At 42.7% G+C, this 17,679-nt stretch overlaps 1 protein-coding gene across 2 annotated transcripts in view; it reads left to right on the plus strand.

The window, feature by feature from the left end:
* Window positions 1-714: 714 nt before the first annotated feature.
* PTAR1 (protein prenyltransferase alpha subunit repeat containing 1) overlaps window positions 715-17,679 on the plus strand; it is a 41,881-nt gene continuing 24,916 nt past the window's right edge. For both annotated transcript variants that reach the window (XM_082335513.1, XM_082335512.1), the window contains exons 1-3: window positions 715-846; window positions 7,946-8,115; window positions 16,703-16,769. In XM_082335513.1, the coding sequence (XP_082191639.1) occupies window positions 761-846; window positions 7,946-8,115; window positions 16,703-16,769 (323 nt within the window). In that variant the 5' untranslated portion in view covers window positions 715-760. The remainder of the gene's footprint in view (window positions 847-7,945; window positions 8,116-16,702; window positions 16,770-17,679) is intronic.

A 17,679-nucleotide genomic window follows, 5' to 3' on the forward strand; every position in this document is an offset into this window, starting at 1 on the left:
AGTTATGGTTCAGAATTATAAACCACTCTTCACATTCAGCCTGCAGATAAGCGCACCCATCTCTTTTCGAAGCCGGCGGAAGCTACGCATGCGTGCGCATCTTTTAAAACCTAGCATGATTATTAAAATAATAAAGGTACAAACGGCTAGTTTCATATATAAACTAACTATTGCTGCTGCTTCTGCTTGTTTTGTCACCGAAATAGCTGTCAGACAAGGGAAGGGCAGGGGGAAAACAAGCGCAACCCGAGTGTGACAGGACCAGGACGGGGCAGGGGTGCTTGCCCTCAGTCACGTTTCGCTGTGTTGGAGCCACCTCGGACGCCCCCAGCCCCGTCCCCGCCTCGCTGAACGGCATCGTGAGGCGACTTGCCCCAGCCCCGACGGGTGGGACCCCCCCGGGGAGGTGGGGGCTACCGGCCAGCAGCTGCCCCCGCCTTCCCCGGCCGCCCGCCTCGCCTCAGAGCGAGTCGCAGCCCCGGGAGGAAAGCCCCTCCGCCACAGCAAACGGCGGGGGCCATTTTACAACCGCCTCCTCCGCCTCCCCCTGGGGCCAGGCCGAGGCCTTCCCGAGGGAGGCAGCGGGGCGCCCGGTGCCCCGCACGCCGGGCGGGCGCTGAGGCGGGCGGGAGGCCGGGCCCGCCCCGCCCCGCCCCGCCCGCGCGTTACCCGCGGCTCCCCGCGGGCGGCTGACCCGGAAGCGCTCTGCCCGCCCGGCCCGGCGCGGCGCGGCGCGGCGGAGCCGGCTGCGGAGGGGAAGATGGCCGAGTCGCCGGAGGAGGTGGCGGTGCTGGTGCAGCGGGTGGTGAAGGACATTCGCAACGCCTTCCAGCGGAACCCCCACATGTGAGTGGGGCGGCGGCCGGGGCCGGGGCCGGGGCCGGGGCCGGGCCGGGCCGGGGCGGCAGCAGCAGCGCTGCCCGCCCTCAGCCCCGTGCGTGCTCCTCGGCCGGCGGCGGCCCCGCTCCCTCCCCTTGGGGCGGGCGGGGGTGCGGGGGCGCCGGCGGGGGCGCGGCGGCCGCCCGGCGCCCAGCGGTGCCTGTCAGGGCCGGGTGCCGGGCCCAAGGTCACGCCGTGCGGGGCCGCGGTGACCAGCCGGGTTTCCCCGCCCGGCGCGGGGGCTCCAGCGCGGCCCCTCCGCGGGGCGCGCCGGCCTGCCAGCGGGAGGGCGGGCGGCTGCCCCGGCACCTCTGCTTCATGGGGGCAGGTCGCTGGTGCCGCCTGTCTTCTGTGCTCTCCTGCCGCCTCCTCTCCTTCTGGAGAAGGCCCCGTACCTGCTCCGGCGGCTTGAGGACCTCCTGTCCGGCCGTGCGGCCGGCGGGGCGCCGGCTGTGGCAGCACCCCTCCCCGCTGCTGGCCGGCCGTGCGGCTGCTTCCTCGGCCTGCCGGCAAAAACGGCCCCCTCCATAGCAAGCCCTTCGTTATGGAAACCACCACGGGCGCTAAAATCTGGGAGCGGTGACTGCCTTTTTAAAGGCAAGTCCTCAGATGACCTCTACTTGAATTTGAGGGTTGGCAACGTGAAAGTCGCGGCGTAGCCGCGGTGGCGTTGACCTTTGCCTGCGGGTGGGCCAGGCGCCGCCAGCCCCGCCGAAGGCGGCCGGGTCCGCGCGCGTCGCCTGGGGCGGAGCGTTGTCCCTGGCGGCAGCGCATCCCGGGGTGGAAGGCTGCCGACCTGCCCCCGCGGGCAAACCACGCCGTCTGGTGAGCGCCGCCTTCAAATCTGGGTCTGTTAATAGAGGTGCCGGTGCTTTTCGTCGCGCGTTGTTTTGAAGGAGACAAACAGAACGACTGTGCAAATACAAGCTACAGTTATTGCTGTCTTGTGAGAACTGGGTTTATCTAGCGATCTGGGGCTCAGATGATCTGCGTTTTATTTTCAGTTCCGCTGCTGGCCAGCTCTGAGACCCTGATTTAGGTACCTCCCCTATTTCTCTTTCCTTCCCTGTCCTTTGTTGTTTTAAGACACAAACTGTTTAGGGAAGCATCTTTCTAGCTATTTATGTAAACTCCATATTGGTTATGGCAAACGAGGTAGGATGTAATGGATAGTAACTTCAGAACATAAGTATGGTGTATTTGTGTCGGTCGGAAACGCTGCAGTCCCCGAGGTGGTGGCCTATTAATCTGTTCCAGAAAATGGTATGCTAAACAACCACATAGGAAAATTTTACAGGCACTTAATTTATCCCTTTGCTTAAAAGAGGATTAGAATGAATACCCTTATGTTTCTATAAATGTAGTAAGCAACTTGAGTGGGTGGCCAGGTTTCAAAATACAGCATATGGATGCTGTCTAAAAAAGAACTGCGTTTTGCCATGAAGCTTCGTTTTTAGATTGTGAGGCATAATGTGCTGTAAACAGCCAGTATTTGTGAATGAATGTTCTGATTCTTCTTAGTTCCTACTCCTTTGCTGGAATTGTTTATTGGTAGCAAACTTGGAGCTTGTTTTTTTGAAGAATATGCTGCAGTTGCTGTTTTCTTTCATAGATGCAATCTCAGAGATGAAAATAGGCTACAAGAGTTTGTGCTCTGAGACTGATGCACTGTGTTATGCTTTGAGTGAGGAAGCACAGGCTACTGTTAATTTACCCCCTAAAGTAGAAAGAGCGGCAATTCTGTCTGCTAGATTTCTGAACTGCAGTACTTGAAATGGGACTATGCGCAGCCAGTGTAGACTGCGGGCCCTTTGCTACGATGCCTCTCTGCCTCTAGAGCACCAGGTTGCAGCCATGCTGGCCAGGCGTTTTCCATGTATCTCGGAGACATCTTGTCTTCCTGCTGGTGGCCAAGAGAGTCATAACCAGCTGCAGTCCCCCGCAGATGTTATCCCCTTGAATTCAGTGGCCTGTCTGTGTCACAGATCCAGGTTTGAATGCTATTACGTGGCATCCGCCTGGCTCCACTGAAAATAAGGGATCTGACACGTGCATGATGTTCCTATTCACATCTCATACTTTTGTCTCCTACTCATTCCTCTTCCAGCATTTGTTGTCCCTTTTCTTTGACTGTTTGTTTGCTTGCCCCCTTCGCATCTGTCAGAATGGGTGTTCTGTTCTGGCAGGTTCAGAGTTTTGTAGGTTTTAAAGGTGGTGTTGTCTCTGGTCAACACTAAAAATAAAATGTAAAAATGTAAAAATACAGTTTTAGACTAAGTAGAACTTTGGATTGTTGTTTCTCTTTTTTTGCTTTAAATTAAATTTACAGCAAGACTGTGCATCTTTTTAAGACAAACCTACTTCTAACTAAATACACAACACAAAATTGTTTTTGTCTCTCTCTGATAGCTCAGTTTTCTTCAGTTGGATAACTGTGTCAGCATGCTAGTTTTCAATTTTGTAAGGCTATGAAATTTACTGGAAGATATTTTTGCCCAGTCCTACCAGCATAGGTCCTGATAAAGTCACATATGTGGGCTGTCCCAGTGGAACTGAATGGATCACCAACAGTGAGCAGATCAATGTGTACTTTCTTCTTGAACTTCGCTGTTCTTCTGCAGGTGAAGTCAAACAGAAATTGACTCACTTGTCAAGAAAGTACATTAATTTGATGGGTGTAATTGGAAAGACAAACTCTTAGATGGTAGCCCATTTGTGTGCAAAATCTGAGGATGCTATTTATGGTTTGCCAAGAATCGTTTATATCACTGTAGCTCAGATAATTTTTTCTGTCTCAATTCATCACATTCTTAATTAGTAAAAATACCACACTTTGTTTTGTTAGATTTGAAACTCTAAATCAAGGTTTCTCCTGGTATGATTGCAAATTTCTCTGCAGTGGATTCAGAAGGAAACATACTTCCTTAAGTCTTTACTGTAGCCGAGTATGAAATTTGTCTTGCCAGTGTTTTTTTTGTTAGATTGTTTAATACCTTTGTGCAGCATTGATAGTTCCAAATATACCAACAGTGAGTAAAAATAATTTGTTTGTAATACTTAGTGAGAGGGGTCATCAGTGCACAACTTTGTTATTGCAGGAGAAATTTCCAATTAAATGGAGATTAATGTGAGAGCAAACAAAAGGAAACTCCTAGAGAGTGAAAGTGTCATATTTATAGCTTCTTTAGAAGCAAATATTGGCTAGAAGTACTTTGGATTTCAGTAATATATTACTGATCTTTTATTTATGAAAGGTTTTGGTTGTACCACTGAAAGAATTACTAATCATAATGTGCAAATTAATTTATTATTTGAAATTCTAAGAGAGAGTCATGTCTATATGATGCACTGCAAGATAAGGAAAAAAAAATTTCAACTCTTGGATTTAGGCCCCCTCTTCCCTACCTTTCAGATGTTGTAAATTCATTAGCCATGTAGTCATTTCGTGAGACTTATTTTAATGTAAAAATATACACTTTTTAAGTGTCCACCGTCTGGATCATCTTCCAGTATTAAAAGCTTTTTATAATTGCAGAAATATTCAACTACTTAGGTCCAGTCTTTATTGGCAGTAGAATTGTAGTTTCATTGTATCCACTGATTGTACCTCATTCAGATCTCCTAGCCATTATTTAATGTCCTCTGTCTAATTCTGTGGGGAGAGGTTGGGTTATTCTAAAGGTGATCTTCCAGAAAAAAAATCAGAGGAGGTCCCTTCACATGGGGTACCTAAAGCTGAAGGTCCATCACGGTAGCATCAAAAGAAATGCTTCCTGTAGAGTCACTGTGGTATGGCGGTTTTGTGAACAAGGGAACTTTTTTGTATCATCACGGTTTTGAAAGTAGGTTGGCTAGGGTTTTTTGGGGGGGAGGGCCATTGAATGGCTAAGTCAGCAGACTGGGGCTCTTGAAGCAGATTCTGCAATGGCTCGTCAGTATCGTTCTGCCACAGAAAATACATGTAAAAGCACCAAATAACTCCTAAAATTCAAGAGACAATATCAGAAAACTGGGAAATCTAGGGAGAGAAATTAAATCTTACTTTCATAGTAGATAGTGCTTCTGATAGTACCAAATACCGACAAACAGGAGCCCTCGATTGGTGTCTCCTTCAGTATTGTGAGCAGCTTGCACCTGTCACTTGACCTAGATGTAGGCATCCTCCATCCTGCAATCAGTTTGGGCAACCCTGTCGTATGAACAGGCACATCTTCTGTCACATGGCCGGGGCGGTTTGCGCAAGATGAAGGGTGCTTCGGTCACTTCATTTTACAAGGACTAATTCATTGGTGCCTGCATGCGAGTCCTGCTGCAGAAGCTTGCTTTGGGTACACGATGGAGTGGAGGCTGCAGCCATTCTCAAGCAGTGTCTCCTGGACTGACAGACCTGCCCTGTTACTTGCTCCTTCTGCAGATCTGAGGGGCCTTCAGGAGCAGAAATAGATGATGGTTTGAATGAATTGTTTTCGCTGTGAGACAGGCACCCCACCTTAGATAAATATGCCCTCCTGGTATTTTGCATTGTGAATTCTGTTCCTTCTCAGGAACTGAATGCAACATAAAATTTCTGAACCACACGGATCATCAAAAACAGTACCAAGGTGTTGGAGACAACATTTCTACCAAATGACAAGTCCCGGTTTGCATCTTAGCAAAAACTGAGTAGCTACCAGATAAGCCATTTTTTATGTTGCACTGTATCTTGGTGAATTTCATTATACAGTGGTCTAGTCTTCTGCCGATTTTTGGCTAGCTGAGTGTGTTCTGGAGTTGGAGTATTTCAGGCTGACTCGTCAGCTCTGTGCAAACCCTACCTGTCTGTCATTTTGGGCATGTTTAAAGCAGTGTTGTGAAACTTAGCCTGAGTCAGGCTTTTTGTAATTGGTGAGAAGTGAAGGTGTGGATGTTGGGGTTTGTTTGTTTGTTTGTTTTCTCTCCTTGCTCTTCATCTTTGGTGTACTGTTCGCAAGCAACAGCTGGTAAATTCTTTTGGCAATTCATGGAGTTAATTAGCAAAGCTGTGGGTGACTGCATCTTCATTGCTGGTGGGGACCTGTATGTCCCTGTATGTGAGGCCAGGCAAAGTTTGGCCAAGGACTGGATTTAACATTCACAAACGAAAGGAGCCAGCAGTAAGTATAAACTTCAGGCTATAAGGTACCATGCTGAAAGAAGCAGGCTGGACTGTCTTTTTAGGTCTAATCTGACTAGCTTCCTGAAGAGCTTAACTTGTGTTAAGTGGAGCAGCAGAGATGAGGATCTTGCTTTGACACCCATTACTTGCAGTTGGTGGGGTGGGAAAACGCTGGTTTTCCTCTCTATTCCCACGTGACCAGGGATGGGCAAGGGACCTGTGTGTGTGTTTGGAGACAGAGCCAAGTGATTTGCAAATACCGTACCTCAAGCTACTTGTGCTCTTTTTGTGGCTTGTGATATATGTTGTGTGGTTTGGAAGATCAAATCTGATTTTTGAACAAGCAAATACATTCTTAAACGAGCACACGGTGTCGCTTTTGATTACTTTAATAATAATCCAGTGAGGACACAGAACTAAATTGGTACACTTGGATGGTCCAGTAAGAAAATTACTTTAAGATAATTGAGTTGAGGTTGTGGGGTTGACACTTGTAGTATATCTCTAGACCTTGTATTGAGAAAATTTGAGGTGGACAATTCTCTTTCTAAGATCCCAAGAGATCTTTTTTTTTTTGCTGCCTGAGATCGGAGGATCTCCCTCCTCAGCAACAAATTTTTCCACTAAACAGAAGTTGATGGAGAAATCATGCATAATGGAAAGTGTAAAATAATGTTGCTTTCTGTCCAAACAAATGTGAATGCTTGGCAACCTGTGTTTCTTTTTAAGAAGCTGTTAAAGCTGCTCTTCCCATACGCTAGAGAAAGCTGAGGAAAAAGTAAAATATGGTACGGCCCTTTGAAATTAAACAGCGGAGTCTCTTCTGCTTTGTTTGCTGGTATGAATTTTTGTGGCCATCGCTGTTTTTTTTTAAAGGCTTGACTAAAGCCTCTCATACAAAGTTGCTGTTTAATCAGGCTGGCCTCTATGTCTCAAATCTTCCCCCTGTTCAGCAGGCTGCCTTGCATAGGAGAAGGAAAAACGGGACATGTGGAAATGCGCACATTGCTGTCTATGTGATTTTTCTTTTGTGTGGTCTTTGGTTTCAGAGCACCTGGTCACTCTGCTGGAGGGCACACCTGGGTAGCTTTGGGTCAGTCAGGTGCTTGTACTGGTTAATGTGTTTTGTTTCGCTTGCAGTAGCAGTTGTTATAGCTCCATTGCATCTCCATCACAAAGCCGGGGTACTTATGCTAATTCAGCTGAGTTAAAACTGCTTAGGTGATAATCTAAAAATAAAAAAAAAGGGACCTTCCTCGTTTAGGATCTTTGGGAAAATGTAATAAATCTTTTCCCTTTATCTTAAGGTAAGAAGAGCCAGAATCACCAAAAGGAATCTTCTAGAGAACATTTAAAGGATTTTGAATTAATTCTGGCTCATCTAATCATGGCTATTACTTCCAGAGTCTTCAGCAAGTCTTGAAATATTTCTCGTTTTCTATTCACTACAGAGTTGGGGAACTAATACAAAATTTTTATACTGGCTCTTAACTCAAAACTATAACTGGCTTTTATATTGTGTCTGAATATCAGACACAATAAACAAACAAAAAAACCCCAACATCCACACCTTCACTTCTTACCAATTACAAAAATATCTCTGTCTCTGTACAGAGATAAAATACATTTGCTTTTTTTGCTCAACTTAAATCTTTATTCATGCCTTAAAACATGTTTGAATAATTTATTTGCCAAGTTAATATATTGCATGTGTTTTGCAGAGGGTGGCTTTCTGAAAATGCATTTTATTGTACCTGCAGTCTGGCAAGAATCAAGAAGGTGAATTGAGGATAATGAGTACAGATTTCAGTAAAATCAGGGAAGAAGATGATGGACTGACTGGGTGGGAAGCAATGCCTGTCTGCTCTATTGAGAAAAATAATTGGCATCTACTGGAAATAAGTTGAATTATATTTCTTTCTGTTTTTTAAGAGATGAAATTGGATTAATACCCTGCCCTGAAGCCAGGTATAACCGGAGCCCTATCGTCCTGGTAGAAAACAAGCTTGGTGTGGAGAGCTGGTGTGTCAAGTTTCTTTTGCCATATGTCCACAATAAACTTCTCCTCTACAGACAAAGAAAACAATGGCTGAATAAAGATGGTAAGTTACCCAGTTGGAGAATAGTATCTTATGTGATTCTTAATGCACTTTTTTTATTTATCATAGAATCATTTAGATTGGAAAAAGCCTGTACGATCGAGTCCAACTCTAAACCTAACACTGCCAAGTCCACCACTAAACCATGTCCCTAAGCACCGCACCTACATGTCTTTTAAATACCTCCAGGGATGGGGACTCAACCACTTCCCTGGGCAACTGGTTCTAATGCTTGACAACCCTTTCAGTGAAGAAATTTTTGCTAATATCCAGTCTAAACCTCCCCTGGCGCAGCTTGAGGCCGTTTCCTCTTGTCCTGTCACTTGCTACTTGGCTGAAGAGACTGACCCCCACCTCCTTTCAGGTAGTTGTAGAGAGTGATAAAGTCTCCCCTGAGTCTCCTTTTCTCCAGGCTAAACAACCCCAGCTCCCTCAGCCTCTCCTCATAAGACTTGTGCTCTAGACCCTTCACCAGCCTCGTTGCCCTTCTCTGGACATGCTCCAGCACCTTGATGTCCTTCTTGTAGTGAGGGGCCCAAAACTGAACACAGTACTCGAGGTGCGGCCTCACCAATGCCGAGTACAGGGGGACAATCACTTCCGTAGTCCTGCTGGCCACGCTATTCCTGATACAAGCCAGAATGCCATTGGCCCTCTTGGCCACCTGGGCACACTGCTGACTCATGTTCAGGCGGCTGTCAGCCAACACCCCCAGGTCCTTTTCTGCCAGGCAGCTCCCCAGCCACTCCTCCCCCAGCCTGTAGCGTTGCATGGGGTTGTTGTGAGCCAAGTGCAGGACCCGGCACTGAGCCTTGTTGAATCTCATACAGTTGGCCTTGGCCCATTGATCCAGCCTGGCCTGGTCCTTCTTGTAAAGCCTTCCTACCCTCCAGCAGATCAACACTCCCACCCAACTTGTTGTCATCTGCAAACTTCCTGAGGGTGCACTTGATCCCCTTGTCCAGATCATTTACCTTTTTTGACACTCCACTGGCCCTTCTTAAAGCCAGTTTAACCTGTTCTGAAAGAACTGACTATTACTGGCGGGGAGGGCAGGCTTTGGATTGTGCATCTTGGCAACCTAAACAACTTTGCTTGTTTAGTTGTTTGGGTTTGCTTGTTTGGGTTGCTTAGTTGAAAATGTAAATCCTTTCTCTCTTGCCCAAGCTCGAAGGGTTAGAGGGAGATGGCTTATTTCAGTGAGTGATTTAGGGAAGTGATGTTAATCTTTACAGAAGGAATTTCGTCCTGCTTTCCTGAGTCTGAAGGAAAACTGTGGTGATGCGTGGATCTAAAGTAAGAAACAAGTGCAGTGTTTTTCAGACATAGGGGTACCAGAAATCATTAGTCCATACAGCTTGGTAATTACAAAGCTTTACTTCCTTTTTCATCTTCTTGTTTTGGTTTGGGTTTTAGTTTGTTTTACTTGCATGAAAAATATTTTAGTATATGTTGTCTATTTTTAATTTTTTTTAAAGAATTATAAATAGGTGTGACATGGGAGATACTTGACTGCTTACGAAGCATCCTGTTCAGAGTAAGATGAAAAAGGGTAACTGTAGTTTAAGAAACTAATTTTTTTGTTCATGGTTTCAGGTCTTCCACATAGCAGTCAGCATAAAAGATGTTCTTACTCTAGGCTTATCTCAGTGTCTTATTTCTGGTGTTTATTCATATTCTTTTTGAAGCTTCTTTCTACTATCTTTTACCTGCTATGGCATTTTTCACATTTTTGTGTCCCAGGAAGAGGGATATCTTTTCCGTTGAAGAACACCCCATGACCACTCACAGAGTTCAGATCTTTAGCATCTCGTATGCACCTGGGTTTCAGTTTGGGGCTGTTACTATAGTTTAATTTTTTTCTGTTTCCATGAAACTAACCTAATCCATAAAGTACTGGCTGTGTCCATTGTGATTTAAAATTACCGTCTCGGACTGTCTTCCCCTCCTGGAACAGCCACCATCCATTGGGTTGTGTTGATTGCAACTATAGCAAAGGCAGTCTCCCTGATTCCTTGATGAACTAGTGAGTTAAATAATTATGTTTTAAATAGTGGGATGCTAGCAGACATCTGATGCAGGCTCTAGCATCTAGTCATCATATAACTAACATGCTGTACCATCTTGAACGGATAGGTTTTGAGAGTAGGTCTGTGTAGATCAGGAAAAGAGGTCTGGTTAGTAACAGCTCTTTCTTGATATAACTGCCGTTTGCCTACCTCTTCTTTAATTTTTTACTATACTCTGTTTCACTTTAAGCGGATGAAGCCAGCTATGCACTTACCCTCATTAAAGTGTAGGGTAAGGGATGGTCAGGTGGTGTTAGTCGAGTCTGTAAATGTGTACTTGAGTTTTTTTTACATTCAGAGACGGTATGGAGAAAGAAGATTGAGGTCTTTAGTGAATCTTGGCAAGGGAGCATTCTTAAGGCACTGAATGTTGCCTACTTTTGTTTGCCTGAGGGCAGGGTTTAAAGTTATTAAACAGACTTTAATTCCTTAGTACAAACACATGGATATATAACACAAGCATTTTGAAAAGAGTAGCATTAGATGGCAGAGAAGGTTCGTAATAGGAGCGTGAATGTGCCTGCCGTCTAGTGGATGGATCACACATAGAAACTTTTTACCTCTGTGCAAGCCAGATCATCATAAGGAGGAACCCATTCCAGTGCTGGCTGTGTGCCTTTGGTGGGGTTGCAGTAACAAAGCACTGGCTTGATACTTGGAGTTAATTCTTCATTCAAAAGAGCAGCTTAAAAAAGTTGAAGTGTTTTCATGTGTTGTTGGGTATGACTGACCTGTTGATTGCCTGTGTTTTATTTTTGTCTAACAGATTTTGTGTGTGTGTGTGTTTTCTGCACCCCTGCCCCCAGGAGAGGGTTAATGTCATGTCATTATGTGATTATCTAGGAAAAGTGTTTTGTGGACTTTGTAAATTTTACATTGCCCTTTATTTTTTATTTTCATGTAATTTATTTTCTTGAATATTCTTTCTCATTAGAGACATCTTTAAAAGACTTCTATTGCTAGGGGATGTGTACTTCTAACATAAGTAACTTCCATTTCTTATTTGGTCTTTGTGGTTTATGGTTGGACCTAGTAAGACCTGGATCTCTTTGATAGCTGCCACCAAGTTGTTGCTGATGCATTCAGTTCTGATAGAAACCAGTGATTGTGATCTGGTTGAAAATTCAGAGTTTATAATGCAGACGATAATAAAATTCAATAAAAAAAGCTTTAATATAAGGAATATAAATAATGTTGACTCTGACATGTAGCCGGAAACAGATCTTAGCATTTAAAGAGATGAATCTGCTAGCACAGGCAGTCTTAGCAAGACCAGTGGTTCTCATTGCAGTGTTTTTTGCAGGTCTGAGGTAGGAGTTTGTGAGGTGTATTTTGATTATGCTGCAGATCTTCTGCAGGGAGACTTTTCATTTCTGTCTCAAGTATTACAGAAAAGTCCTTCCCTAGAAATTGCCACACGGACAAAAACTTGTTTCAAGCCAAAGTACAAACCACTGAAATTTTGTGTCACTCTTGCGTTGGGAGGCTGCAGACCACTGATAGCTGTTAGCTAAAAAGGCAGCTGGGTGCTAATGTGCTGGCACCCTGCTCCATTCACACTGGTCCAGGCGCTTTGTTGCGGTGACGCTGTGGCATGTGCCTATTCCGCCAGGATGGTACGGTGTGCCGACTGTTTGAAAAGTGTCTCTGCTTCCCTCCCAGATGAAGCCTTGCAGAACCCTTCCTCTCAAAATGCAGATCATAAAACTGTGTCAGTAAATACTGGAGTGGGGTGAAGTTTAGATTACTGCCTGTTTGTTGAGACTTGTTTGGGTTTTTTTTCTTTTGAAAATGAAATTCCAATCTCCTTTGTTTCTTCAATTAGAAGAGTCAGTTTAAAATGTGTGAGAATAGGTGATCTACAGTGTTTTCATGTCTAGAGGTTTTGTGTCACTACAGTAGAACATGATCAGGACCTCCATATTAATAACCTGTTTGCAAAGCAAGGTACAGCATATAGAGTTCAGTGTGATTTACCATAATTGAGTTTCACATTTGATAGGAAATTTTAGCAGAAACTGAACTGCAGTGGTGGAGGGAATGAAGGTGGAAGTCTTCTCCCAGGTGGACTTACAGAATTGTCTCTAATGTGGCGTAAGCAGGCATACTCTATCAGGAGATGTTACGTTTTCTGTACGTTTGAAATGTCCTCAAGGATTTTCCTCCAAATTCCTTTTTGGAGATAAAAGTGCACGCTTGGAATTTGGCAAGGTGGTTGTTTTCTTCTGAATGTAGTGAAGGGATAGATTTGTTTATTACTGCTGCAAAACTCAATTGCATATTCTGTTGCTGCTTGTAATAAACAGTGATTGCAAATGTAGTCTCTTGTTACCTCTTTTGTGTTGTTAGAATTACTGTAAGCCATTTTAAATAGAACAGAGAAGAAAAACAAGGTGCTGATTCAAGTGTCTACTTTCAGATGTGGTGTCTGGTATTTTTCTGGCAGGCTCCTGGAAGAAGGAAGTGCTTTATAGTCGGTCATTGATAGCTTACTGTGACAGGTGTTTATGGTTTCTTTTGGGTACTTAGAATCCAGAATCATGACTATTTCTCTTCTTGCTATTTTTCCGGTTTAGAAATCCTATTTTTACAACATATTTTTATCCTTTCTCCAATATTTTTTAAATTTTTTTTGTATTATCACAAGATGGTTTTCTGAAATAGCTACAAACTTCCTCTCTTTTTATGCAAAGTATTGTTGTGCATACTCCTAGAATATCCTTACTTCCCATAAATCTGTGTTTCCACTTCTACAACACTCTTCTGAAAAGCACATCTTAGTGTGATACACTTACAAAAGTAAAAATCTGGATGTAGCCATATTTAAAAAGAAAATGAACTAAAACCATATTGTCATATTTGTCCTTTTGCAACCGGGGAGACTTTCATGTACAACAGGACCTATACATTGTGAGCACCTCTGATGCTATACCTTGCTTAAAATGTACTTTAAATTGTAAATAGAAGATGTTGGGTTTTTTATTGACACAAAGGGAACTAGCTGGCAACTATTATCATTGTGTGCCAGATCTGTCATAAGACTTTATATTGAAAAGTGGCTCAGAGGTTACTAAAATTGTGTCATTTGACATTTCTGGCTCAGAATCCACATTTCATGCAATCTTCATCTGTTAATTCTTGCACAAAGCATCAAAGAACATTGACATGAAAGAACTGGGTATTGCTTTGAGATTTTCCTTTTGTCTGCTTCTTTCCTTTGATAATGTTCAGGATGCAGAGAACCTCTCTAGCAGGAAAACAGACAAAATGGTAGACAAGCTTCTGTTTAAGTTGGGCTTGATTTTGTGGTCTTCCAGACCTTTGACATTACCAGAATAGTCATGTTAACTGGAAATCATGACTTAGTAGGATAAACAAACTATGTTGTTCTAAGTGGAGTCATGTAGACTATGAAATACATTTCTAAAATGTGTTCAAAAGACTGAATTAGGCTGAAATAAGTTTTTGCTTAACATGTCTTGTCAACCATAGCATATACAGTGATAGTACCTAATAATTACTAACACCGTTATTGTGTTTAGAAAATGCAACACACAAAAATTCAGAATTTTTTTATGACTTAATTCAGAACTGCCTGTAATCCTGTTCTTTATTGCAGCATTTTGCTGCAACTTTACTTTTCTTCTTATCCTGCACTGCACAGTTTCCTTGACGTTTTCCCGCTTCTAGTGAACACCTTTCCCCCCTGTAACAAATGAAAAGGTCCTGCAGACTTTTATTGCACGGTCGTGTTGCATCAATACTTAAAGTGGTTGAGCACTGGAGCCTTTAGATGCAGCCCACTGACCTCTTGGCAAAGTGATAAGCAGCTGAAAATAAAGTTCACCATGGGAAGTGTCCATCGACCTAGATTTGGTGTGCTGAACTCTTCATAATATGTTTCAAAAATGATACTAAGCCAGCAATTTTCTGGCAGTCTAGATTAAATATAACTTAAAGCAAGTTTAAAATATATGTGACTTTCTTGTCTAGGGGAGAAGCTAGTATTAAAGTTTTTTTGGTTTGGTGTTTTTTTTTGTTGTTGTTTGTTTGTTATTGTAAATAATCACCAGTTGGAGAGAAAGTTGGCTGAGTGGGGTAAAAATGCAATTAACTGAATAAAGGTATTTAGCCTTGCTTTGTGTTAGCAACAAAGCTTGTAATTCCTGATTTTTTTTTTTTTTTAATTTTTATTTTCCTTTAAGAAACTCTCAATTGCCATGTAGTAGGTACCGTGAATTTGATGTAAAGAAGATTTATGTTACCTTGGAAGAGTTGTTACTACCTTTTGGCCTATTGCATTTTGAAAGGCAATTTGTCTGTATTGTTTTTGACACAAGGTAATAATAGCAGAATAATCAGAGCATGCATTTATGTATATTCGTGATACATAAAATTGAGATATGTTAAAATATAGAATAACTACTAATATTTTGAGAAGGTGAAATAGAAAATCAACATGAAACAATGACAGCTCACAATTTTAACTAGAGATCCTTATAAAACTAGTGTTTTCTAAAATGTTGCCAATGAAGTTTTCGAATGTAAAATGGAAACAGTAGCCAGCAGATCACTTAGTAGGTGTTTAAATTTACATGTGTGAGTAATCCTGGGTATTTCAACTGGGCAATTCATCTGTCTAAAATTAAATAGGTGTTGAAGTACTTTGCTGGTTCAGGGATTGGTAAGTCAAAGAAAAAGCTTTGTATATTTAGGCAGCAAATTAGGAAGAAGCTTCGTGCATATGAGAAATATTCATTCCCTGGCAACAAAGAGGGGTTTAAAAGGAAATCTTTCATTAAAGGGGAAAAAAAAATATCAACTAAAACTCACGAAAACAGAAAGTTAAGTTAGTTCCCTGAAGTAATTTTTAAAATATCACCATAACAGCTTACTGCAAAATCGACAAAGTACGCTGAAGAATTCCTTCCACTGCCGTCCCCTTCCTCACATTATATGAAGGTGTAACATGTTCCTCATAAGCGGAAACATCATGGGGAAACACAAAATTACTTTGTTGGACATAAATGAATGAGCAGTCATGCAGTAATATACAAAAGTGTTCCACTTTTTGACCCACTTAAATATTAACTTCTCTTGAAGTCTTGGTTCAGAGATACATGAAGCCATGTTCCTTTTCTTTTTGAATTAATATGCTCCATTATTGTTGCACTGTATCAGTGACTTTTTAAAATTGCATTTTACAGTCATATTAACTGCACTAACCAGAGATCTAGTTCCATGAGAGACCCTCTTTTTCCTTTTCCTTTTTTTCCTTAAAAAGTAATAAAGTGCCTCTTGTTTGCTGGAAATCACCTGGAGTACAATCTATTTAGTATATTAAGTGCAGGATGATTAGGAGAGAATGTAGCCAAACTTTCTTGGCAGTAAAAGCGTGGATAATCACATTCAATTTTGAAGCAGGTTTCTTTTTCTTACTCAGTTGCAAAATTACCATATAAATTTAAGAATTGTGATTGCAGGACAGGTTAGCAGGACAGGTTAACATGATCTGATGTTGTGTCCCCTCAGAGCAGAGGTTAAGGGAGCCAATGCAGTGACGGTCCTTAGTGTCTCAAGCTTAAGTGGAGATGCCTCATGAATCCCCCCTGTGACCCTGCTGGGACTCAAAACTGCTCAAATGGTGCAGTGGAGTGCAAAGGGAAAGGGAAAGGCTAGGTTGCAATGAAATTATTCTTCCATTCTCAGCAACCATATACCTTAGACTTGTTTTTATGACATTTTTAAATAAGTGTAATATGTAAATCTACAGTCTGTGCATTGCTTAAATGCAGAGATAAACAAATGTTCTGTTTGTTCTTTTTTTAGTGTTAGTCTTAAAGCCTCAGTCTGAAGCAAGGCTGTCACTTCAGAATGTATTTAAAGTGTTTTCTGTGCAGTTAGATAGCAGAGTTATTTTGTGATCCTAATTCATGGTTATGGTGTTTAATTTTCCTAGCTACAGGTTTTTTATAGTATGTGCATTTTTTTTTAACAATATAGAGTATGGCAGCCATCTGCAGCTCAGACTTGTACTGAAATAGTAGGGTATATTTTTAATGCTACTCTCTTATTTAGAAATAGTTGGATTTTCTTTGAAGAATCCTCTGTTTATGATATATACAGCATGTCTGCAATTTAAATCACTAAATACTCAAGGATTCTATGTAATGGCTGTCCCTCGCTGAGGGCATACTGTATGTTAGTATGATTATAGCAGTACAGGTGGAGGTTAGAAATTTCCAGCTGCAAACTTTCTAGATGTGAGTTGTTAGCAAGACAGAAGTCCATCATTTTAAGTGATGAAAAGGGAGGATATGGCAGATTTTGCTCCCTCTTAAATTAAACTAGTGTTTTTTCTGGAACAAGACAGAGCTGTGTTTTGCAGAGGTGGGCGTCCATAGGTTCAGCAGCCTGTGGAGGAGAGACTTTGAGGAAGGACAGGGAGTAAGGGAGTGCAGAGGGAATGCTGCTGTGTGCGAATCATTACTAATCTTTGTGTCTCTTGTTAATCATTTTAGAGCTGATAGATATCACATGTACCCTGCTGCTGCTGAACCCCGACTTCACCACTGCTTGGAACGTGAGGTATGTTGCTCTCAGCGAATGACATCAGAAAGACCTGGGCCTTATGTGTGAGTCAGCTGTAAGCTTTAAGTGGTAATTAGTGACACAGCAAGAGCTTTTCAGCTAAGGAGTGCTGAAGGAATGTTAAGAATCTCTTCTATCCTCTATGCCTTGCAGATAGTTTCAGACTGCCTTTTTTTCCTTGCCTTTTTTTTTGTTGTTATAGTGCAGGCTAAAGATTACACTGCTGCATGTGAAGGCACATGTTTGGCCCGCATTTTGGGCGGGATATAAGTCCCATTGAACTGCCACTCCTTTTTCCTTTTGTCAGTTAAGGAAGGCCATTTGTAACCTTTAGATGGGCATATCCTCTTCGTTGAATCACGTAGTGCCCAACTCACGTCTGCTGTTTGTCTTCACTGTTTTCCTTTTATCCCTCTTTGCATATTATACCTGAGTCCTTTTGAGATAACAGTTCAATTTGCTGCCATTAGTAGTGTAGCCCATCAAAGCTGAATAGCCCTCAATAGATACACTGCAAGAGAAGGGGAGGAGCATGGCTATCCTTTAATCCGGAGACATTCTCCCACACCCTGCTCCTTTCTTGTACCTGGTGGGATTAGTCTAGCTTCACCATTGGTCATGCTGCAGCACCTGTCCAGGAGTCATTATGGAGGAAGAGCAGGAATTTACCTCCATACTCTTAATGGAGCCCAGAAGCAACAGTTCTTTACAACCCTGCAATCTGATAATGTTTTGTAAATCTCAGAGGTGGAGGAATATTCTCTTTCTGCTACCTCTGTAAGACTGGAGACAGTCTTCAAGGAATAGTTTTAGAAGGGCTGGAAGGCTGACAGAAAATTATATGTTAGTGTCTGGCAGGGCTTTCATTAAAAATAGGACATTTGTAGCTAAGATGCATTATTGCAGT

The sequence above is a fragment of the Platalea leucorodia genome, assembly GCF_965183815.1.
Source record: "Platalea leucorodia genome assembly, chromosome: Z".
Taxonomy (NCBI): Eukaryota; Metazoa; Chordata; class Aves; order Pelecaniformes; family Threskiornithidae; genus Platalea; species Platalea leucorodia.